Below are 23314 nucleotides of genomic sequence, written 5' to 3' on the forward strand. Positions count from 1 at the left end.
CATTTTCTTCTGTTGTTTGCATTAAACATTCTTGGTCTTAAACTACTTAAAAATGCCTTTATATCTGTGAGTTACAACAGTTATGATGGCTAATGTATGTGCTGACATGTAAACAGTGATATTTAATTTTCTGTTATTTATAATTATATTTTGCATTTATTCATGTTTGTCAGGATAAAGGTTGTTTACTGATTTGTTGTGTAGTGTGAAGTTCGAATATCCAAGAACTCGAGTTTTATTTTGTGTCTGCATCAAACGTTCTGTCTTAAACCTAAAAAAAAATGTTCATACTGTAACTGTGAATTACAACAGTTATAATTTGTGGTATCGCTCAAGCACTGAGGTTTAATTTTCTGTTATTTATAATTATATATATTTTTTTATTTATTCATGCACGTGCTTGTCAGTATAAAGGTTTACATATTTATAAAGTTATTGCTATGTAGAGTTATGTTTCAATATCAAGGAACTGGATTTCTATGTTTTGTGTTTGTATCAAATGTTCTGTGTTGAAGTAAAGATACTGTATGTCCATAACTGTGAAATACAACAGCTATGATGGTTAATGTGTGCCGGAATTCAAATGCTGCTGGTTCATTTTCTGTGATTTATAATATTTTTGTAGTCATTCATGCATATGTTTATCAGAATAAATAAAGTTTTTATATTGATTAATACACATGCCATCTCTGTAATTATTTTAACACCATTTTATCGGTGAAACTGGCCATATTTGAAAGGTAATTTTTTTTTATTTTATTTTTTATTATATACTATGCTAGGTGGCGCCCATAATGGCTGGCCACTCCTCTCTGACCAGGTGGCCACACCCCTTCCAGCATATGGCAACGCCCCTTAGTGGGCCCCTGTGATTGCATTTCCCTGGTGGGCGCTTTATGCCCCAGTCCGACACTGAGCAGCACTATATCCCTAAACCCAAACCCCTGCGCAGTGTAGTCAGCACCAGCAGAGATAAAGGAGAGATATGGTGACTAAATCACAGAGAAAAATATGTAATACAGTATATCTTTGTGAAATTCCTATATTAAATAACACCTGACGCACCAAGCACCCTCAGGTTATAGAATATAGGGATAGCAAGTTGAGTGAAAGACGAAATGGACACCACTCAGCTATCAATGCACACACAGATAGTCACAGTTTGTACAATGCAGAGGTTATTACAGACAATAATACTGCACTGGACTAGCTTACACAGCTATATAGTCAATAGATATAACACTACACAGTAAGAAACTGGATGTATATCACAGGGTAATTGTACTATAAACCCCTGACTAAATGCACTCTTTCTTAACTAACACTGACTAAAAAGGCAGGTAGAATACTTAAGTGTCATGTAAGTCACAGCACTGACAACCAGGCGGCTTTACATAGGAGGATTTGCCCAAGCAGTCCCAGGAACAGTGAGCTGAGGAGTAATGGCGCCGCAGACACTGACAGGGAGTGAGGAAAGACAGAGATGCAGCTCCAGGGCGGGAACACTTGCTGGAAATGGCACCCTGGGGCTGGGGGAGGGGCTTCAGATCTATGTCTTATCCCCCTTGCTGGCAAAACCACGGGGTACTGTGGGCGATATTAAAATCGGTTTTAAGAGAAAACCTGACCTGCGCCCATGCCCTGGTGATCTAGTGGGATCGCCTGTATCCACAGTGTCCACCGCCAGCACGCGCCGGATCGCGAGCGGGACCCACTTACCACCTCCCGAAGCACAGCCACGCGATACTGGAGAGCCCCAGCCGTGTGTGCCTAACGTGAAGTAAACCGGAGCCTCCGCTGTAGGTACCCGGCAACCAGGGCTCGGGAGTGTACAGCGCCGCTGGGGAGAGCTGGAGCTGTAGCAGAGAATGTCAGAAGACATTTACCCCTGCTGCTGCCCTTGAAGTCTTCACTTTTTACCTCATAAAAAGCTTTTCTTAGGGCTGCCTGGAGCAGCCCCTCTGTTAAGTGTCTGCTTACTGCAGTACCAATTGACAAACTGAGCTCCTGTGCTGGGAGGCGGGGTTATAGAGGAGGCAGCGCTGTGCATTCTGGGAACAGTCAAAGCTTTGAGCCTGTTGGTGCCTCGGATCAAGATCCTACTCTACACCCCATTGTCCAGACTTGTGGAGCCCAGTGTACCCCGCAGCAGAAAAGCGTATCCGTGTAAACTGTCATAATTCAGAGTTACCCTACCTGCTGGTGAGAATGTATCTACAATATTCCTCCTTCTGGCAAGCATATGGTTGTCGGACATTTCTAAATACCCTTGGTATGAAGCGCAAGTTTGGGGCTTGTGTTTAATATTAGGCTTTGGTAATTGATTTCCAGTTTGTTGTTGCAATCCCCCATAAAGAAGAGAAGGGTCAGATTCATGACAATGCCAAGTTCATTATACTCAAATTGTACTCCTGGTAGCAGTGCCGTAACTAGGCATTTTAGCGCTGTGTGCAAGAAATGGCATTGGTGCCCCCACCCCCCCCCACACACACACCTTATGGAAAACATGGGCAGTAGGCGCGCGCAAAAAAAAAAACATAGGGGCGTGGCTTAATGGGGAAAGGGTGTGGCCACAAAATAATACCAATTCATACTACGGTGCACAGTAGTCTCCATTATTCAAATTACACCGCACAGTAGCTCCACTACACCAGGTAGAGCCCCTTTTACACATTACGGCACACAGCGTCCCCCTTTTTATACATTACGGCAGACAACGCCCCCCTTTTTACACATTACGGCAGACAGTATCCCCCTGTTTACGGAGTATGGGAGCGGGGAGGACCCGCCAACATGCCCCACCCGCAAGCCGCCTCAGCTCCACTGTACGGAGAGAGAGGTGATGGGGAAAGAGAGATGCGAGTTAGTGGGTGACAGGAGAGAGGTGACGGCCGGGGAGAAGCACTGGGTGAAAAGCAGTGGGAAAATGCATTAATTGACAAAAGAAACACATTAATATGCCACTTTCCCCCCCCCCAGCATACATTAATATGCCACTCCCCAGCACACATTTATATGGGTGGTCTTCAGTATGCCGACTGACGGGATCCCGGCGCCGGGACCCCGTCAGCAGGCATACTGACAATTGTTCTCCCTCGTGGGGGTCCACGACCCCCCTGGAGGGAGAATAAAATAGCGTAACGTGGCGAGTGCAGCGAGCCCGCAAGGGGCTCAATTGCGCTTGACACACTGTTGGTAAGCCGGCGGTCGGGCTCCCGGTGCCGGTATCCTGGTCGCCGGGAGCCCGTCCGCTGGCACACCATAGTGAACCCCATTTATATACCATGCCCCCCCATTCCCCAGCACACATTTATATACCATACCCCCCCATTCCCCAGCACACATTTATATACCATTCCCCCCCTTCCCCAGCACACATTTATATAGCACACATTTATATACCATTCCCCCCCTTCCCCAGCACACATTTATATACCATTCCCCTCCTTCCCCAGCACACATTTATATACCATTTCCCCCCCCCTTCCCCAGCACACATTTATATACCAGTCCCCCCCCCTTCCCCAGCACACATTTATATACCAGTCCCCCCCCGTCCCGTCCCCCCCCCTTCCCCAGCACACATTTATATTCCATCCCCTTCCTCCCTCCCACCCTTAGCACACAATAATATATCAGTTTCCCCGTGTGGGTCAGCAGCAGCATTTACCTGACTGTCTGCTCCTCGAGTAGGTATGGCTGCCTGCTAGATCTGCTGGGCTGTCTGCGCTGCTCCTCTTCTCATGTGTGAAGGATCCTCCAGTGCAGTCACATGTGCACACGTGACTTCCTGTTCCTGCCTAACGAGGAAGCAGGCACAGCAGAGCATCGTTGTCTGCCCGACTTCTGCAGTCTCAGCACAGTGCAGCATGTGGCTGCAAAGGAAAAATAAAGGTGCCCGGGCCCCGCGGAATGTCCACTGATGGGAGGGGGGGAGGGAGCAGGCACCTGCTGAAGACTGCAGACTCTTTAGTGACAGGGGGAGGGAAGAGGGGGGTGGACGCGACGCTGCTGCCTGTCTGTCATCCGGATTGACAGGTGCAGCGGGGAGGTGGGAGGTCCCTGAAACCGGAGATCAGATTGAGGAGCCTTCTGTTTATGCTGCCAGTGCCGCCGCTGCTTGTCAGTGTGACAGGGACGCGGCAGCTGGCAGCAATACTAGAAAGCCAGGTGTAGCAGAGTGGAGAGAGCGCCTTTGATGTGCGGCGCCTCCCTACTTTGCTGAGCGGGTAGCGCCGGCACTGTGGGCTGCGGCTGGGCAATGGGGCTGTACGGAGCTCTGATGCTCCGTACAGTGTTAAACAGGGCCGTGACTGTGCGCTCCCCAGGGCTCTGCGCTGTGTGCGAGGCCCCTCTCGCACACACCTAGTTACGGCCCTACCTGGGAGTACAGACACCCTTATAAGATGAGAATATATATATATAATATACACACACACACACACACACACACACACACACACACAATACAGTGTTCGTGTATATGAATACTTGTGGTAATAGAATCTCTTGTTTGATGCCACGCAGAGCTCAGACACGTGTGCACTGACTGTGGCAGTCAGAGCAGAGAAGAGAACACATGACAGTCCAGCAATCTGCTCTCCACGGCTTGAACTGTGCATTTCTGGGCACTGTTTTCCATTGGCATCTAGTGATCTGAGCTGGCATCTAGCACAGCACAAACCACATAGAACAGGATGGCATCACTGTATTATTTTTAAGGAGTCCAGTTACAGACTATAACCATCCATTGATAAAGACATGGGATACATCACCTGGATCCTGCTAGTTTTTGCTGTATTATGTTTCCCACAGACCACGTGCCACAGGTAATGTGCAATCATCAGTTATTCTTTCTTTCAAGTATATTAAGTGTTTCACTGGTAGATGAATTCCTTGTATTTCTAAATATAGCTGAGTTTACTTAAGAGCAAATGCAACTTACTGTACTTTGACTAGCCCACAGGTTCTCAAACTCGGTCCCCAGGACCCCACAGGGTGCATGTTTTCTACTCATAGAATCCCAAGTGAAATAATTAGCGCCACCTGTGAACCTTTTAAAATGTGTCTATAAGTAATTAATATACCTGCGCTCCTGCTGGGTTACCTGCAAAACATGCACTGTGTGGGATTCTGAGACCCGAGTTTGAGAACCTGTGGACTAGCCTATATGGTGACAAGAGGATGTTTAGTAAAGCTCTGATATTGCACATGACTCCCCTTATTTCTTACTGTTAGCAACATATGAACCTATAAATTTGCACAATTCAAACACTCATTATTCATCTATTGCTCTTCATTTGCTAATATTGCATATCATTACCTTTTTATTTTCTCTATTGTCCTCTTAAAAATATCCATATACTGTATTGAAAAAAAATACATATTATCAAACTCGAATTTGACCCTTTACAGCACAGGTTCTCAAACTCGGTCCTCAGGACCCCACACAGTGCATGTTTTGCAGGTCTCCTCACAGAATCACAAGTGAAATAATTAGCTCCACCTGTGGACCTTTTAAAATGTGTCTGTGAGTAATTAATACACCTGTGCACCTGCTGGGTTACCTGCAAAACATGCACTGTGTGGGGTCCTGAGGACCGAGTTTGAGAACCCCTGCTTTACAGTATATAATTCATACTTGCCTACCTGACCCTCTCCATGAGGGAGAAAATGCTCTGTTCCTGGACTTTCCTGGTAATGTATGATTGCCATCACCTGTGGTGAAACACCTTTCTTATCAATTAACTAGCTTACCACAGGTGATGGCAATCATACATTACCAGGAAAGTCCAGGAACAGAGCATTTTCTCCCTCGTGGAGAGGGTCAGGTAGGCAAGTATGATATAATTAGGCTTACCATACTATCCCTGTAAACCTTGACACATAAATTACACACAGGTTCTGCGGCTGATTAAAACCAGGTGAAATACAGACTTGAAGTCAGCCATCCACAGAACCTGTGTAATTCATGAGTGTCCCAGTTTAAAGGAACAGTATGGTAAGCCTAATGAGTTCTGGTAGTTCTTACTAAACCATTACTGAGAAAACTCCCTATAGCAGTGATTCCCAAACGCGTTTCTCAAGGCACCCCAGGTTTGTAATACAGCAGAAGAAGGCTCTTATATTTCAATGGCCATTATTAATTGGGAACACCCCTAAGAAATAAGAAATTTAAATATAGGGGCCAATACCTACTCGTGACAATTACTACTGAAGGAGTCCAATTGATTAAAACCAGTAGAAGAAGTCCACATAACTTGTATTCATTATAAATAAATACTTTGCTTTAAGGCTAATTGGAAAATTGTTTATAGTGAATATGAGGTAGGTGACCTCAAATAGTCAGTTGCCATCACTGTACACTTACTGGGCTTCAATCAGGGAGAAGAATTACCTCTTATACGAGCCTTACTTGGTTTTCAGACTTTGCACGTCTGAAATAGATAGCATCTTTTCAAGATTCACTGACCTTCTAACTTAATATATATGTGGGATGATTATCTTTCGACATATGTGTATTTAGCAACTTATTACAAGATACATCAGAGATAGTAACAAGTGGACACTTTTAATTAACTTTTTATTTCACATCTTCATTTTTTTCAGTGTCACTTATGTGTATATGTAGCCAAGCGATTTTAACCTCTATTCTTCACTGTAACACTCATCGAGTATATAAGTAACCATTTTATCTACTGAATATAATAAAGGTTAAGTTTTAGTGTAAACACTGTATATAATTTTTTGTGCACCTAAAAAACAGTATTCGCCTCCTTTTTTGCTCTTGAAATATTTGTACCTCCCAATGTAGTTGGTGGCACCCCCTGTAGAAAGACAGGAATTATTCATATAGAACATAGGGGAGCATTCTTCTAATAACCAGAATTCAAATATATCATTGTGCGTCAATGTGAGTGCATATAGATGTTTAAGGTTTGTATTTAGTATGTGATGATGGTCACCAAGAAAACAGAGCAGCAACATGTATACTCTGCTCAATACAGTATGTAACAGCAAAGCATGGATTCTGTAACAGACAGGTGTCCGTTGTTTAGGGAACCACAGCGGGCTTTGTGGAGGGTATGGAGAAAGGGCTTACGGTCATTAGGTCGACAAGACTTAGGTCGACATGGAAAAAGATCGACATGAGTTTCTCACTTTTTTTTTTTTTAACTTTTTCATACTTTACGATCTACGTGGACTACGATTGGGAATAGTAACCTGTGCCGAGCGCAGCGGAGCGAGGCACCTTGCCCTTGTGCGAGGGGACACAGTGCACTAATTCCGGTTCCCCGTCACTTTACAAAGATAACGACACCAAAAAAAGTTTTAAAAAAAACTAATTTCGACCTTTTTTCATGTCGACCTAGTACATGTCGACCTAATGACCCATACCCGGAGAAAGATTGGGGTCTGCCTGTTATATTGGAGCACCACATCCTGAGAGGGCCCAAGGTAACATTTATTAGTTCTCACTATGGGGTATATGCAATAGCGGGCGAAATCGCGGCAATTATCGCCGTTTTTTCAATTCGACCAAATTCGCCAGGTGAATTCCGGAAGGTGGCTTCCGGAATTCACCATATGCAATGAAAAACGGATTCGCCAGAGTCGCGGGCGAAAATCGGCCGATTTTGCGGATTTTACCGCGATTTTAAAAAACGGGAAAAAACGGGGAAAAACCCGAAAAAAAAATGGCGTGGGGTCCCCCCTCCAAAGCATAACCAGCCTCGGGCTCATTGAGCTGGTCCTGGTTCTAAAAATGCAGGGGAAAAATCGGGCAGGGATCCCCCGTATTTTTAAAACCAGCACCGGGCTCTGCGCCTGATGCTGGTGCCAAAAATACGGGGGACAAAACGAGTAGGGGTCCCCCATATTTTTAACACCAGCATCGGGCTCCACTAGCTGGACAGATAATGCCACAGCCGGGGGTCACTTTTATATAGTGCCCTGCGGCCGTGGCATCAAATATCCAACTAGTCACCCCTGGCCGGGGTACCCTGGGGGAGTGGGGACCCCTTCAATCAAGGGGTCCCCCCCCCAGCCACCCAAGGGCCAGGGGTGAAGCCCGAGGCTGTCCCCCCCCATCCAATGGGCTGCGGATGGGAGGGCTGATAGCCTTTGTGTTCAAAAAAAAGATATTGTTTTTTCCATTAGTACTACAAGTCCCAGCAAGCCTCCCCCGCAAGCTGGTACTTGGAGAACCACAAGTACCAGCATGCGGGAGAAAAACGGGCCCGCTGGTACCTGTAGTACTACTGGGAAAAAAATACCCAAATAAAAACAGGACACACACACCTTGATAGTAAAACTTTATTTCATACGCCGACACACACATACTTACCTGTGTTGACACGCCGACTGCAACGATCTCCGACGATCCGAGGGTACCTGTCAAAAAATTATACTCACCTTCCAGCGTCCAGAGGTCCAGAGGTAAATCCACGTACTTTGTAAAAAAACAAACCGAACACCGAGCCATACCGGACTGAAAGGGGTCCAATGTTTTCACATCAGATCCCTTCCCCCGAATGCCGGGACATCACGTGACTCCTGTCACTGATGTCCCTTCAGCCAATCAGGAAGCGCTACTGCCGTGGCGCTCACCTGATTGGCTGGACGCCGTCTGTACTCTGACAGCGCCTCGCAAAGCCGCTCCATTACTTTCAATGGTGGGAACTTAGCGGCTAGCGGTGGGGTCACCCGCCGGTCAGCCGCTGACCGGCGGGTGACCTCACCGCTAGCCGCTAAGTTCCCACCATTGAATATAATGGAGGGAGCTGTGCGATGCGCTGTCACAGCGATCAGCCAATCAGGTGAGCGCAACGAAGTTGCGCTTCCTGATTGGCTTAGAGACCTGTCAGTGACAGCTGTCACTGACAGATCTTAATCGTGGAAAGGTGTCCCATGTGTCAGCATGGGACCCCTTTCAGTCCGTTTTTGGTGCGGGTAAATGCGCTTTCTTTTTTTGCCAAGTACGTGGATTTATCTCTGGAGCCTGTTGAGGTGAGTATATTGATCTTTTATTTTCAGGTACCCCGGGATTCTACATGGAGAAGAGGACCGATGTCGGCGTGTGAACATAGGTAAGTATGTGTGTGTCGGCAGTGTGTAATAAAGTTTTACTGTCGACGGTGTCTGTGTCCTGTTTTTATTTGGGTATTTTTTTTCCATTAGAACTACAGGTACCAGCGGGCCCGTTTTTCTCCCGCATGCTGGTACTTGTGGTTCTCCAAGTACCAGCTTGCGGGGGAGGCTTGCTGGGACTTGTAGTACTAATGGAAAAAACAATATCTTTTTTTTGAACACAAAGGCTATCAGCCCCCCCATCCGCAGCCCATTGGATGGGGGGGGACAGCCTCGGGCTTCACCCCTGGCCCTTGGGTGGCTGGGGGGGGGGGACCCCTTGATTGAAGGGGTCCCCACTCCCCCAGGGTACCCCGGCCAGGGGTGACTAGTTGGATATTTGATGCCACGGCCGCAGGGCACGGCATAAAAGTGACCCCCGGCTGTGGCATTATCTGTCCAGCTAGTGGAGCCCGATGCTGGTGTTAAAAATACGGGGGACCCCTACTCTTTTTGTCCCCCGTATTTTTGGCACCAGCACCAGGCGCAGAGCCCGGTGCTGGTTTTAAAAATACGGGGGATCCCCTGTCAATTTTTCCCCCGCATTTTTAGAACCAGGACCAGCTCAATGAGCCCGAGGCTGGTTATGCTTTGGAGGGGGGACCCCACGCCATTTTTTTTTCTGATTTTACCGTTCCAGCAATAAAAAAAAAAAAAAATATTATTTTAAAAAATATATAAATAATATTTGTGCCTCCCCCCAAAAAAAAAAAAAAACCTAATCCCTTCTAATATAAATAGATCTGCTATTCCCAAAAAAAAAAACACCAAAAAAACCATGTTTAAATTTTTTTTATTTGTTTTCACCCTCCAAAGTGTGGCGGATTGAAAATCGCGAATTTGCTGTCTAAAAGCACTGCAGGCGAATTTCCAAACTTGAATTGAATATGCTGGAGGCGAATTGCAGCATCTGTACCATTGCAGAAAAGGCGAATTCGGAAAAAGGCGAATTGAGAAAAGGCGAATTTTGACGGGCCGTTTTTTTGCGAAAAATGACTGCACTGCATAGGCGAATTGATTTTTGGAGGCGAAAACGTCCCGGAATTCGCCTTTTTTGCCAATTCGCCCGCTATTGCATATACCCCTATGTTTTTTGGAGAACCACATCTTACAATTAAAGAGGATGCTCAGACTGGAGTTTAAATGTTTATTCATAAACACTTCGCTGTAAATTTGCTAAAGCTGCTAATTCAGAGAATTGGTGATGTTGCCCATAGCAACCAGATACTATCATTTTCTAAAAGGCAATAGAGAAATTATAGACAGCATCTGATTGGTTGCTATGGACAACATCACCAATTCTGTTTTAGAAGCTTTAGTAAATGTACCCCTTTGTCTGGAAATTATTATCTGTTATATAGTGGTCTATCAGGGACGTGCAGTCAGGGGAGGCAGTGCCTCCCCTGTCATAATGATTAAAATAATAGATAGAAAGAAGATACTTATGACACATATTCTGTGTCATAAGTATCTGCTTTAGCCATAATATTATTTTAATCATTATTATCTTGTCAAAGTCAGAAAAATATCTCTACACACACTGCCATATTTGCACCTCATACTGGTCCGCGCTGCGCATGCGTACGCTCTCCCGTACGTGCACATACTCACAGTCGCGGGCACCCGCAGGCGCACGGTATGCGTATTTACGGTAGAGTTTATGTAATCGTAGCGTGCGACCCATTCGTTACATATTTTCACTAATAATGTATTTTGTAGATCATGGTCCCTTTGATAGATACTGAAAGTTTAGTTAACATAGCATGTTCCTGAACAGAGAGATCCCTCTTTGTATTGTACGAAGGGTCTAACAGGGGTCATACAGTAGTGTTTGGTACCCATCGGAAGAGTATTTAAATAGCAATATTCCGGTGTTGGTTTGGAGCGGATTAATCGCTCGTGCGAATAGTTATGGACATAAGAAGTTTATGTCCATTTACTATTATTTGTTCTTACTTAGTCATGCGGCGGGAAACCCTGTATCCCACCCACCTGGACAGTTGGAAACAGTCACAGCCCACCTGTATGAATCAACCTATGACCTTTTGTTATAATGCAAAGCCGAATTCCTGTGTCCAATGAACAATGAGATTGTAGGGACCATTGAATTGTATTATGTGTGGGGCATAAATAGGCAGGCCGACCGTATCCAGTTCACTCTCTTCAACGGTTCTCATTGCTGATAATCGGGAGCTGGATATCGAGGCGCATGCGATCGTTTCCCCTTGTGCGTAAGTGTTTCTCCGCAATCATATTGTCTTGATGTTATTGTGAGCCATTTCTCTCTCTCTCTCTCTCTTCTATTTCTCCCGTATTTTTCCCTTAATTGTATTGTATTGTATTTCCTGTGTAGTTATCTGGTTAGTTAGTCTATGTTATATTGTAGTGTATGCTTTGTACTGTGATTCTTTTGCAAGTATAATAGTCATAATACATATAATAGGTTTTGGACCCTAAGCCCAGGTATCTGTGTATTTCTAATAGTGTTAAGTATTCCCTGAGCGTTGGTGACGCTCAAGCAGCTTTGTAGTTAATCAGGTTACACCAGGTTGCACTTACACTCTGTCACCACACTAAGGTTTACTGTATATTTCGTTGTTAAAGGTATAGATATAAAGGTTTAACGTTATAAGCGTCTGCACCGCTGGTGATCTCCTCGTGGTCCCGAGCGTCCGCTACGCTATAGCGAATCATTACGTTAGTCGGCAGCCAATAGCGTGCCTGCCTGTGATCTCTGGGCCGTAAGCGAACGTGACGCTTGAGCGTCTCAACTACGGTTGAGCGATCGTTACGCAACTTGCGTACCCTTACGGTACTTCTTACGTAGATAGCGTACAGTGTTCTTAGACCTCTTAAAGTGTTTTATATACGATAAATATTTAGCTTTATCAATTGCGGGCTCGTCCAGTCCTTCACATATCTGCACTAGGTAGATCAGCAGACATTATCCCTCAGCAAAGGGCGGGAGGTTGTATCCCTCGTAGTGCTGACGGGATAAGCGTCTGCTTCGCTTAGGTAAAGGGTGCTGAAGGAATCCGGGAACCGGAGGTAAGAACAAAACGCTAGTGTCTTTTAAAACTATTTATTTTTCTATCTTGCGTACACACGCACGCATATATCTGCATTTCCTTTTCATTTGTGTATTTTCGTATACCACTCTCCTGTCTGCCAGTTTTATAGTTGATAAAAGTGCTAAAAGAAATTTGCTGTTATTTCATAATTTAAGAATAGAGGTAATATAGTTAAAGTATAGACAAACACACAGTTTTTGCCTGGAAGATAAGGCGAAGTCAGTGTGGTGTGTGGTAGATGATCAAGGATCATCTACATTGATAAAAGTATAAATTGTGTTACGGTGGATCTTTGCTTTGCGTGCACGTGTCCCTAACAAAGACTTGCGTACGCAATCCAAAGGCCGACGCACGCAGCGTATATTACGCAACGGAGCGTCCGGTTACGCCCACGTAGCTCAAGTCACGATAAGTTGATAAATAATGCCAAGCGATAAATAACGCCAAGCGATAAATAACGCAAAGCGGTAAATAACGCGAGGCGAGAAATAACGCAAGTCTATTTTTGGGTGTCCGAAATTTAAATTAACAGATCCTGCTCCTAATTGGTAACACATCTGGTCTAAAGTAAAATTTCTGCGCAGAAATAGAAATAGAAACAAAAGTGTACATGTGATGAGTGAGTCTTTTTGTATTACATAAGTTTATATAACTTGGAGGTTGAACCAAAAGAAATCACCGAGTACTCGTGAGGAACATACGTGTAAGTGACATGCACGGTGGCTAGGGAGGCATCCTTAGTTAAACATACAATTTGAGCATTAGAGTATAGCGGACCAGGAGGTCGTATAAAACAAGACCAGGAGGTCAGACCAGGGGGTCGTATAGAACAAGACCAGGAGGTCATAGTAGACCAGCAGGTCCAGGTACAGTAAACAAGGAAGTCCGCTATACAGTCCACAGGCACAACACCGAAAAGGGTTGGTGCAACACCCATATAGGCCATACAAGCTCTCGCTGAAGGAATTCGCAGCCGCAATTTTCGATTCCATTGGTCTTTCCGTACATAAGCTTAGTTGCTTGTGTGCTGAACGATTGGACCGCACGTAATTGTGTACAGTAGTTAGTAATCTGACCTAGTACCATTAGAGTAAAGGGGTCACAAACGCTATTTGTACATTCTAACGTGATTTGTGTAATTTTTTTATTTTTTCAAAAAGGGAAGTTCGCTGGTCACTCAGGAACTATCTGACAACCCCACCTTTACTGGAAAGGGTAGTGCTCTTCGGATCACACTCGCATTTTTCAAGTAAACAAAGGTTAATAGGTGCCCTGGGTCGAGTGCGCCAGCACCATATCGGTGTGATCAGGTCGCATTGGTCGGCGTGGGCGAGCGAGTGGGGTGCTCGGTAAACTTCACCGTCTGCCTATCGTGAATATTTTGGTTTTCTGTAAGGGTTCGCTGAAGACCCTGATATAGAGATCAGAGGTAGAGCAAGCAACACCTGCAGATTATGGGGGCCAGTTGTTCAGGAAGGGGGCGATCAACCTCGGTTCGGGTTGACTCTGTAAACCGACCAGTAGGATCGGCCAGATACGTAATGTGTGAGAAATATGGAAGTCACACAGAGGTTTTATGTGATGAATGGGAGAGAATGACGGTACATGACGGGGAGAAATTCCCAAGAATAGGTAGCTTCAGCCCAGAAGTGTTACAAAATTTAAGGAGGAGGATATGTCTCATAAAATCAGCAAAGAGACGAATCAAGCATTATGATTATTTGCAGTTGTGGCAACAGGAAGGTGAGATACAGAGAGGTTTGGCTCAGGCGGCGGGATCTGGGTCGGTCAGGAAACTGATAGCCACGGCCCCACCGCCACCATATATAGCGGGAGAGAAGTTGATTGCGGAGAAAGACGCACTAAGGTGTAACACACAATCACTTAGTAACCATGTAAATGTTAAAGATAATGTTGAACCATTAACCCATGCAAGTATTAACCCGTGCTAGTTGTACCCTGTTTTGAACTTTCCTCAGGAGTGTGATCAAGAAGACGATTCGGCAACAATTTCAGCGCTCTCTCTAGCGGCCACCATATCGGAAACCACAGTAGGAACTGCTCCACCCCCGAGATTAGTAACAAAGGCCCCTAGCGGAGGGATAGGTGAGGTCGTGTCAACGGGTAAGTACGGCACCATACATTATGCTGAAACAATTTCACCACAGGCTGTAGAATCTACACAGAATGAGGTTGTTAGAGTAAATCCTGTTAAGGTAATAGTAGTTCCCAATGGGAAAACAGATACGTCAGGAGCCACACCCGTTAGGAACATTGCCATGTATTGCCCGTTTACCCGAATGGAATTGAGGACCATAGTGTCTGAATTCCCTGACCCTAGAAAAGATCTAGTTGCTAGCCAAAAATACATCAGGGACCTAGGAAACACTTTAGAGCCCAATAATAAAGATTGGCAGATATTGCTAAGAGCTTGTTTACCCTCCAATGTCGACGCAGCTCAATTCTTAGTTGACTGTGGATTAGATCAGGATGTACCTCTTACAGATGTGTACAACAAAGATAACGTAAAAAGGATAAATTTACAGTTAAAGGAGTATTTCCCAGCCGTTGTTAAATGGAACAAAATATTCTCCATTAAACAAAAGGAGTCAGAAACGGCAGCAGAATATTTTCACCGGGCACTATTAGAAATGGCAAAGTACACTGGTATAGAGGACATTAAGACCAATGCAAACCATCAAGAAGTAGCAGTATCTGTACTAATGGATGGTTTAAAGGAAGCATTAAAGGCAAGGGTACAGACCACGCAACCATGTTGGCGAGGTCTGTCAGTGGCCACTTTGAGAGAGGCTGCTATTGATCACGACCGGAACATCACCAGACACAGGGAGTCACAAGGTGATAAGTTAATGTCAGTAAGTATACAGGCCCTGACCACAAAGCAGCCTGTGGTAATATCACCAAACCCTGTGGGTAAGTCAACTGTGGTAACATGTTATTTTTGTCACAAACAGGGACACTTTGCACGAGACTGTAGATCAAGAAATCGACAAAAGTCTTACCAACCCCCTAGACAACGACACGACACACGACATTGGGATCAGGGTCCACAGAGACGGAGTTATGAGCCACATACAGGGGAAACAAAAAGATATCCCCCGAACAGAGACTGGCATGCCTCTGGTAGTTCCCAGCTATCTCCCTCACAAGTAGTTGCTGCCAGCGGGATTCAGGGAGGTCACCATACCCAATAGGGGTGTGGCCATACCTGTAATCTGCAGCCAGTAAAATTGATTGCAAGCCTTGGAAGTGAACCCGAAATTGCAATTAATGTAGCTGGTAAATCATTAAACTTTCTTGTAGACACAGGGGCGGCCAAGTCAGTGATAAATTCGACAGTGGGCATGAGAACCACTGGTAGGACAATTCCAGCCATGGGAGTAACAGGAGTAGTCCAGCACTACCCTGTTAGCAAACCAGCCGAGATTACAATAGGGCCTTTGCATACCAAGCATTCCTTTTTGCTGGCTGCATCGGCACCAACTAATCTCCTGGGAAGAGACTTACTGTGTAAAATGGGGTGCGTCATTTATTGTACTCCTGAAGGTGTATTCTTGGACATACCTGAGAATCACGCTCAGGAAGTGCGAGACATGTTAGACTCCCCATCAAAATTAATGTCGCATACCATTATGACAAATAGGAATCCATCCCAAGTAGAAGAGATGACATCTCAGATACCAGAGTCACTTTGGACAAAAGACGGACAGGACACTGGATTAATGGCAAACGTAGCTCCAGTAGTTGTACAAGTAAAAGATGGTAGGATAGCTCCAAAAATCCCACAGTACCCTCTGAAGCCAGAGGTGGAGTTAGGAGTTTACCCAGTAATAGAGCGCTTGCTACAACAGGGCATTCTGGTAAGAACGTCCAGCACTGCCAATAGTCCCATCTTCCCTGTTAAAAAGAGTGGGGGGAGGGGTTACAGACTAGTGCAGGATCTAAGGGGGATTAACAAAATAGTTGAGAGTCAGTTCCCCGTAGTGCCAAATCCAGCTGTCATCCTAATGCAAATCCCTCCCACTGCCAAATTTTTCACTGTCATTGACCTCTGCTCCGCTTTCTTTTCGGTACCTCTGCACCCTGACAGCCAATATTTATTCGCATTCACATACAGAGGAGTCCAATACACGTGGACTCGATTACCCCAAGGTTTCATAGATAGTCCAAGTATATTTTCTCAGGCTTTGCATGATTGTTTACAGTCTTTCCAACCAGTGAGTGGATCAGTATTAATACAGTACGTGGATGATCTACTACTGTGTTCTGATTCATTGGAGGCATCCCTGAAGGATACGAAACAGCTCCTGTTTCATCTTTCAGACACAGGACACAAAGTTTCCAAAGACAAGTTGCAATTATGCCAAACTAAGGTAAAATATTTGGGACACTGTTTAACACAAGGACTGAGACACCTGACCGCTGATAGAATTCAAGCAATTAGAGACATGACTCTGCCACAAACCCAGCAACAGATCAGAACGTTTTTAGGAATGTGTGGGTATTGCCGTAATTGGATCCCAGGGTTTTCCATTTTAGCGTTACCTTTGCAGGAAATGGTCTCCTCAAACAAACCTGATCGGATTTTGCATACAGACGAGTCTGAGACAGCATTTGAGAGACTTAAACAGTGCCTAACGCAGGCACCAGCATTAGGTATGCCAGACTATGGGAAACCCTTTGAACTATACGGAACAGAAAGTGCTGGTTGCGCGGCAGGCGTACTAACCCAAAAGCACGGTGATGCCAGCAGGCCAGTTGCATACTACAGCGCTCAGCTAGACACGGTAGCGCGATCCCTCCCCACATGCTTGCGAAGCGTTGCTGCGATAGCATTGCTAGTGACAAAAAGCGAAGATGTCGTGCTAGGCCACAACCTCACAATCCATACGCCACATGCAGTGTCAGCCTTATTGAATTCTGCCCAAACCAGACACGTATCATCAGCGAGGTTTACAAGATGGGAATTGGCCCTAATGGCCCCCGTAAACATCACCATAAGGAGATGCAGTGCATTAAATCCTGCAACATATCTCCCTGGTGTGCCTGGTCAGGCACAAAGGGTGGAAGGTGAGAGTGATGGGGAAGGAGGATTTAATACAAAGGAAGATACACATGATTGTATGGAATATTTGACCCAAAATTTTACCGCAAGGCCTGACATCAGTGACAACCCACTGGAAGATGCAGAACTCACGTTCTACACGGACGGTAGTTGTCATAGACAGTCAGACTCGGGAGACTTGTGTACTGGATACGCAGTCGTAGATGACCAAGACACCATAGAAGCGGAACCGCTAGGCCCACCTCACTCAGCCCAGGTTGCTGAACTGGTCGCCCTAACCAGAGCATGTGAATTGGCTAAGGGTAAGTCAGCCAATATCTACACCGATTCTAGATACGCCTTCGGGGTAGTTCATGATTTCGGAGCCCTATGGCGCCTCAGAAATTTCATGACGGCAGCTGGTACACCGGTAGCGCATGCAGCTCACATAAAAAGGCTTCTAACAGCGATACAGGAACCCGACAGAGTGGCTGTTATCAAATGTAAAGCACATACATATAGCCAGGACCCAGTATCACTTGGTAACAGCCGAGCAGACGAAGCTGCTAAGTTAGCAGCTGCTACCCCCAGACAGACAGACACAACACAACTGATGGTATTTAATACCATCAACACACAAAAGTTGTGTGAAATGCAGAATTTGTGTTCCATACAGGAAAAGGCAGTCTGGAAGGCAAAGGGATATGGCCAGGAGTCCTCAGGACTCTGGACGGATGGACATGGTAAACCAGTGGCCCCCAGAGCATATCTTCCTTGTCTGGCTGAAGCAGCTCACGGGCTGACTCATCTAGGCAAGGAAGGGATGTGCAAATTGGTAAGAGCATATTGGTGCGCCCCAGGATTCTCCTCTCATGCGAGTAAAAGAGCAATGCCATGCCTTACCTGTTTGAGAAAGAATATTGGAAAGGCAATACCTACAGAACCATCCCATATCCCACCTGCCGGCGTCCCTTTCCAGGTAATGCAAATTGACTTTATACAATTACCCCCTTGTCGGAATTTGAAATATGTACTTGTCTGTATAGATGTTTTCTCAAATTGGGTCGAAGCATTTCCTGCGGCTACAAATACCGCTATGTTTACTGCTAAGAAAATTGTGCAGGAATTTGTATGTAGATATGGTATCCCTAGAATAATCGAAAGTGATAGGGGTACCCATTTTACAGGTGATGTCTTTCAAGGAATGTGTAAATTGATGGGAATTGATAGCAAGCTGCACACTCCGTACCGTCCACAGGCGAGTGCGAAGGTCGAAAGAGTGAACAGCACTATTAAAAATAAACTGAGTAAAGTGATGGCAGAGACAGGATTGACATGGCCAGAAGCTTTACCCATTGTATTGTACAGTATCAGAACCACTCCCAGGTCCCCTCTTAATCTGTCCCCTTTTGAAATCTTGTTTGGTCGACAACCGCATGTCATGATTAACCCTCGGGATGATTTGAAATGTAACAATGAAGTGACTGTAAAGTACTTGATTAACATGAGTAAACAGTTAAGGAATCAAAATGATAATCTGAAGTTCGTGATTCCTGATTTACCAGATAGTAATTGTCATGACATTGAACCTGGGGATTATGTGATGATACGGAATTTTCTACGCTCAGGTTGCCTTATTGACAGATGGGAAGGACCATACCAGGTCTTATTGACTAGCACTACAGCATTGAAGGTTGCTGAGAGAGAGACTTGGGTTCATTCATCCCACTGCAAGAAGGTTGCTGATCCAGAGAAGTCCCGTGATAAGGAACAGACGGTAGAGGTTGTATCACTGGAGTGTCTGTTCCAGGAGGACTGAGGCGGCACCTGAGCCGTGAAAATCTCAAGACCAAGAGCTGTTGTCGACTCCCCACTCCCTTTTATTGTTTTTCTCCACTTCCCATCCCCTCTCCCTAAAATTTATTTTTCCCCCTTCTCATTCTTCTCCGTTTCCTCCTATAAGATGGACTTGCCCCAAGAGACTGTGATCTGGATTTTCCTGTTAACCATGATGTTGACCAGAGCAGTCTGTTCCGGCGAGAGTACCATGGAGGTCGAGAGAGGTTCTGGAATGGGTTCTGATGACAGAGATGGAGGCGTAGTTTTCCGAGAACAACATAATCAACAAGCAAAGGCGAGTATCAGAAAACGATCCGATAGCATTGACCATAGAAGGAATTGTGAAGGATTGTTAGCTGAAGAAAACTGTATCTGTAGGCTCTGTAACAATGTCATTGAGGATGGGTGCATTAAGAAATGCCAATCCAGTTTTAATATCCATATGGACCGGCATCCATTGAGTGACTATCACTCCTTAGTGGGTAATGTGTTAAACAAAACAGATTGTTGGGTATGCTCTCAAGTACCTCAGGGTCATAGCAAATCAGGGCTAGTACCATTTCCTTTAACGATAGAGGAGGTACTTGAGTTAAATGGTGGGAGACCGGTGGACCGGAGGTTTAATATCTCCAGCCCTCCTAGTTTGAAGCTCCACCAATACCATGTGGATAGGTCCCTATTATGTTTCAACATCTCCAATCCCCGAAAGCCAGGAAATTGGGAAGTGTCATGGAGCAACCAAACCATGACCTTTTCGCATAGAGCAGATAGAATGCCTACAGATACAGAGCTTGTACGCCACATAGCCAGTAGAGGAAAATCTTTCCGGTATAGGTATACCTTAGGAAATAGGATTACTAAAGTTGGAGAGGTATCACCAGGATACTGTGCACATATCGTACAACCTGATACGTGTACTAAACAGATGGAAGAATTAGGGTTAGGAGATTTCACATGGAAGGTGTGTAATATGGTTATGTCCTACTCCGTCCCATATGTTCTCCCCGATGATGCATATTTCATATGCGGGAGAAAGGCGTACAAGTGGCTTGCCCCAAACTCTGAAGGATTGTGTTATATTGGAAAAGTATTGCCTGAAGTAATGACTGTGTCACATGACAAAATGAAAGACATACACCGTGGTGCCCAAGCTCCTTATACTCACACCCATTACGAGCACGTTGTTAAAAGGCACCTGATAGAGAAGACAGAGCATCCGGCCTCTGATCTGATAAGTGAATCCACCGGGATTCAATTCTTAATCGCGTTAGATTTCACCCGCACCGCTAGAGGAGTGCTGAATTATAAATACATATCGGCGCTCGCAAATTTGTTAGATAATATCACTGAAATGTATGATGACACGTTTAGATATACTGGAAGGGAACTTCAAGCTTATAAAACAGAACTGGTGCAGCATAGAATGGTTCTTAATTATCTCACAGCAGTGACAGGCGGATATTGTGTCACTCTGGCAACACAATACGGCGTGAAATGTTGCACATATATCACGAATAGCACCGAGGATCCGGTCGAGGTCATAGACCAAAAGATGGACGATATTCTCCAATTGAAGTGGGAATTTCGCCGAAAACACAATCTCACTCTTGCTGCTGTAGGTAATGAGCTGACTGGTTGGGTGTCATGGTTGAACCCGCGAAATTGGTTCTCCGGTTTAGGAGACTGGGCTCAAGGAGTCATAATGGATGTAGGGAAGTTTCTCCTATGTATCTTAGGTGTTGTCATATCAATTGGCTTGATATTTATATGCGGTCAGGCTTTAATGAAGTGCAAACAAAGTACAAGAGTAATGAGTTTGAGGAGTGAGGAAACTGTAATTAACCTGGATTTGATTTATGACCCAACAATAGAAACAATGATGTAATGAAAATGCGATTATACGGTCCGTTTCTTTCACCTGTTTTTCTGCTTTTTCTCCAAGATAAAAAGACCCACTTGGACGAGGAAGTTGACGAGACGATATACAGACAACGGATTGACCAAAGAAGAAGTTTTGACCACTTTAGATACGGACATTTGATGAACTTTGCCATGGATCCCCAGTTTCCCTAGAATTCTTAAACTTACGCTAGCCCAACATTTTTTTTGTAAATCTAATGGCATTGACAAAGCTTTTTGCTCGCACCTAATGGGCAAAACAGCGCAAAGAAGACGACTTTCAACTGATACCGAACAAAACTTCAACCGACAGATGTACATTAACCTGACATAGAATACCACTGCATTTTCCATAAGTGTTCTTTATCTTCATCTCTACAACCCTCAGGTAATAACACACATAGTCGATAGGGAATACAGGCACAGATATCAGCAACCACATACCTCCCCTATTCATGTATCATCAACTAAAATGTGCTCCCCATTTTGTTCAAAATCCGAAAAGAGCTCGGTAAAGTTTGACAGCCCATCCACAGACCCGTACCACGGGAAAAGAAGGAATTCAAATGTATACTTCGCAATACCTCGAAGCTTGATTTTACAACACGTACGGCACGATGATACATGACCCCCCAAACATGGACTCATACACACATGCTTCTGCTATCTCACTAGGTCATACCCTCTTCCCACCTACTCCTCTCTCCTCCCTTACCCAACCATGGAAATGAATTAACCCCTGACATATATTTTTCTCCTTTTGAAATGTTTTAGAAGGTGGCAGTTATTATTGACTGCCAAAGGGTGGACTGTCAAAGTCAGAAAAATATCTCTACACACACTGCCATATTTGCACCTCATACTGGTCCGCGCTGCGCATGCGTACGCTCTCCCGTACGTGCACATACTCACAGTCGCGGGCACCCGCAGGCGCACGGTATGCGTATTTACGGTAGAGTTTATGTAATCGTAGCGTGCGACCCATTCGTTACATATTTTCACTAATAATGTATTTTGTAGATCATGGTCCCTTTGATAGATACTGAAAGTTTAGTTAACATAGCATGTTCCTGAACAGAGAGATCCCTCTTTGTATTGTACGAAGGGTCTAACAGGGGTCATACAGTAGTGTTTGGTACCCATCGGAAGAGTATTTAAATAGCAATATTCCGGTGTTGGTTTGGAGCGGATTAATCGCTCGTGCGAATAGTTATGGACATAAGAAGTTTATGTCCATTTACTATTATTTGTTCTTACTTAGTCATGCGGCGGGAAACCCTGTATCCCACCCACCTGGACAGTTGGAAACAGTCACAGCCCACCTGTATGAATCAACCTATGACCTTTTGTTATAATGCGAAGCCGAATTCCTGTGTCCAATGAACAATGAGATTGGAGGGACCATTGAATTGTATTATGTGTGGGGCATAAATAGGCAGGCCGACCGTATCCAGTTCACTCTCTTCAACGGTTCTCATTGCTGATAATCGGGAGCTGGATATCGAGGCGCATGCGATCGTTTCCCCTTGTGCGTAAGTGTTTCTCCGCAATCATATTGTCTTGATGTTATTGTGAGCCATTTCTCTCTCTCTCTCTCTCTCTTCTATTTCTCCCGTATTTTTCCCTTAATTGTATTGTATTGTATTTCCTGTGTAGTTATCTGGTTAGTTAGTCTATGTTATATTGTAGTGTATGCTTTGTACTGTGATTCTTTTGCAAGTATAATAGTCATAATACATATAATAGGTTTTGGACCCTAAGCCCAGGTATCTGTGTATTTCTTATAGTGTTAAGTATTCCCTGAGCGTTGGTGACGCTCAAGCAGCTTTGTAGTTAATCAGGTTACACCAGGTTGCACTTACACTCTGTCACCACACTAAGGTTTACTGTATATTTCGTTGTTAAAGGTATAGATATAAAGGTTTAACGTTATAAGCGTCTGCACCGCTGGTGATCTCCTCGTGGTCCCGAGCGTCCGCTACGCTATAGCGAATCATTACGTTAGTCGGCAGCCAATAGCGTGCCTGCCTGTGATCTCTGGGCCGTAAGCGAACGTGACGCTTGAGCGTCTCAACTACGGTTGAGCGATCGTTACGCAACTTGCGTACCCTTACGGTACTTCTTACGTAGATAGCGTACAGTGTTCTTAGACCTCTTAAAGTGTTTTATATACGATAAATATTTAGCTTTATCAATCTTTATAAAAATCTGTTTTTAAAGTGTTTTGGAGGCACCTTTCTTGGTGCCTCCCGATGTCAGCGTGACAGTGCCGGAAGCGGGGGGTGGGGCCAGGCGATGGACAGCAAAATCC

At 44.9% G+C, this 23314-nt stretch overlaps 2 protein-coding genes across 6 annotated transcripts in view; one reads left to right on the forward strand and one right to left on the reverse strand.

The window, feature by feature from the left end:
* LOC134966378 (uncharacterized) overlaps nucleotides 1-3759 on the reverse strand; it is a 40643-nt gene extending 36884 nt beyond the window's left edge. For both annotated transcript variants that reach the window (XR_010188635.1, XM_063943059.1), the window contains exon 1: nucleotides 3671-3759. The gene's annotated coding sequence lies outside the window, so the exon portion shown is untranslated. The remainder of the gene's footprint in view (nucleotides 1-3670) is intronic.
* Nucleotides 3760-3805: 46 nt separating this feature from the next.
* Nucleotides 3806-23314, forward strand: part of GABRD (gamma-aminobutyric acid type A receptor subunit delta) — a 310753-nt gene continuing 291244 nt past the window's right edge. Inside the window, exons 1-2 of one of the 4 annotated variants that reach the window (XM_063943053.1) lie at nucleotides 3806-3894; nucleotides 4528-4829. In XM_063943053.1, the coding sequence (XP_063799123.1) occupies nucleotides 4762-4829 (68 nt within the window). In that variant the 5' untranslated portion in view covers nucleotides 3806-3894; nucleotides 4528-4761. Of the gene's footprint in view, nucleotides 3895-4046; nucleotides 4830-23314 lie in introns of those variants that run through there. The other 3 variants (XM_063943056.1, XM_063943054.1, XM_063943055.1) reach the window with 3 other exon arrangements.

This window comes from Pseudophryne corroboree, chromosome 10 (genome assembly GCF_028390025.1).
Source record: "Pseudophryne corroboree isolate aPseCor3 chromosome 10, aPseCor3.hap2, whole genome shotgun sequence".
NCBI classification, from domain to species: Eukaryota; Metazoa; Chordata; class Amphibia; order Anura; family Myobatrachidae; genus Pseudophryne; species Pseudophryne corroboree.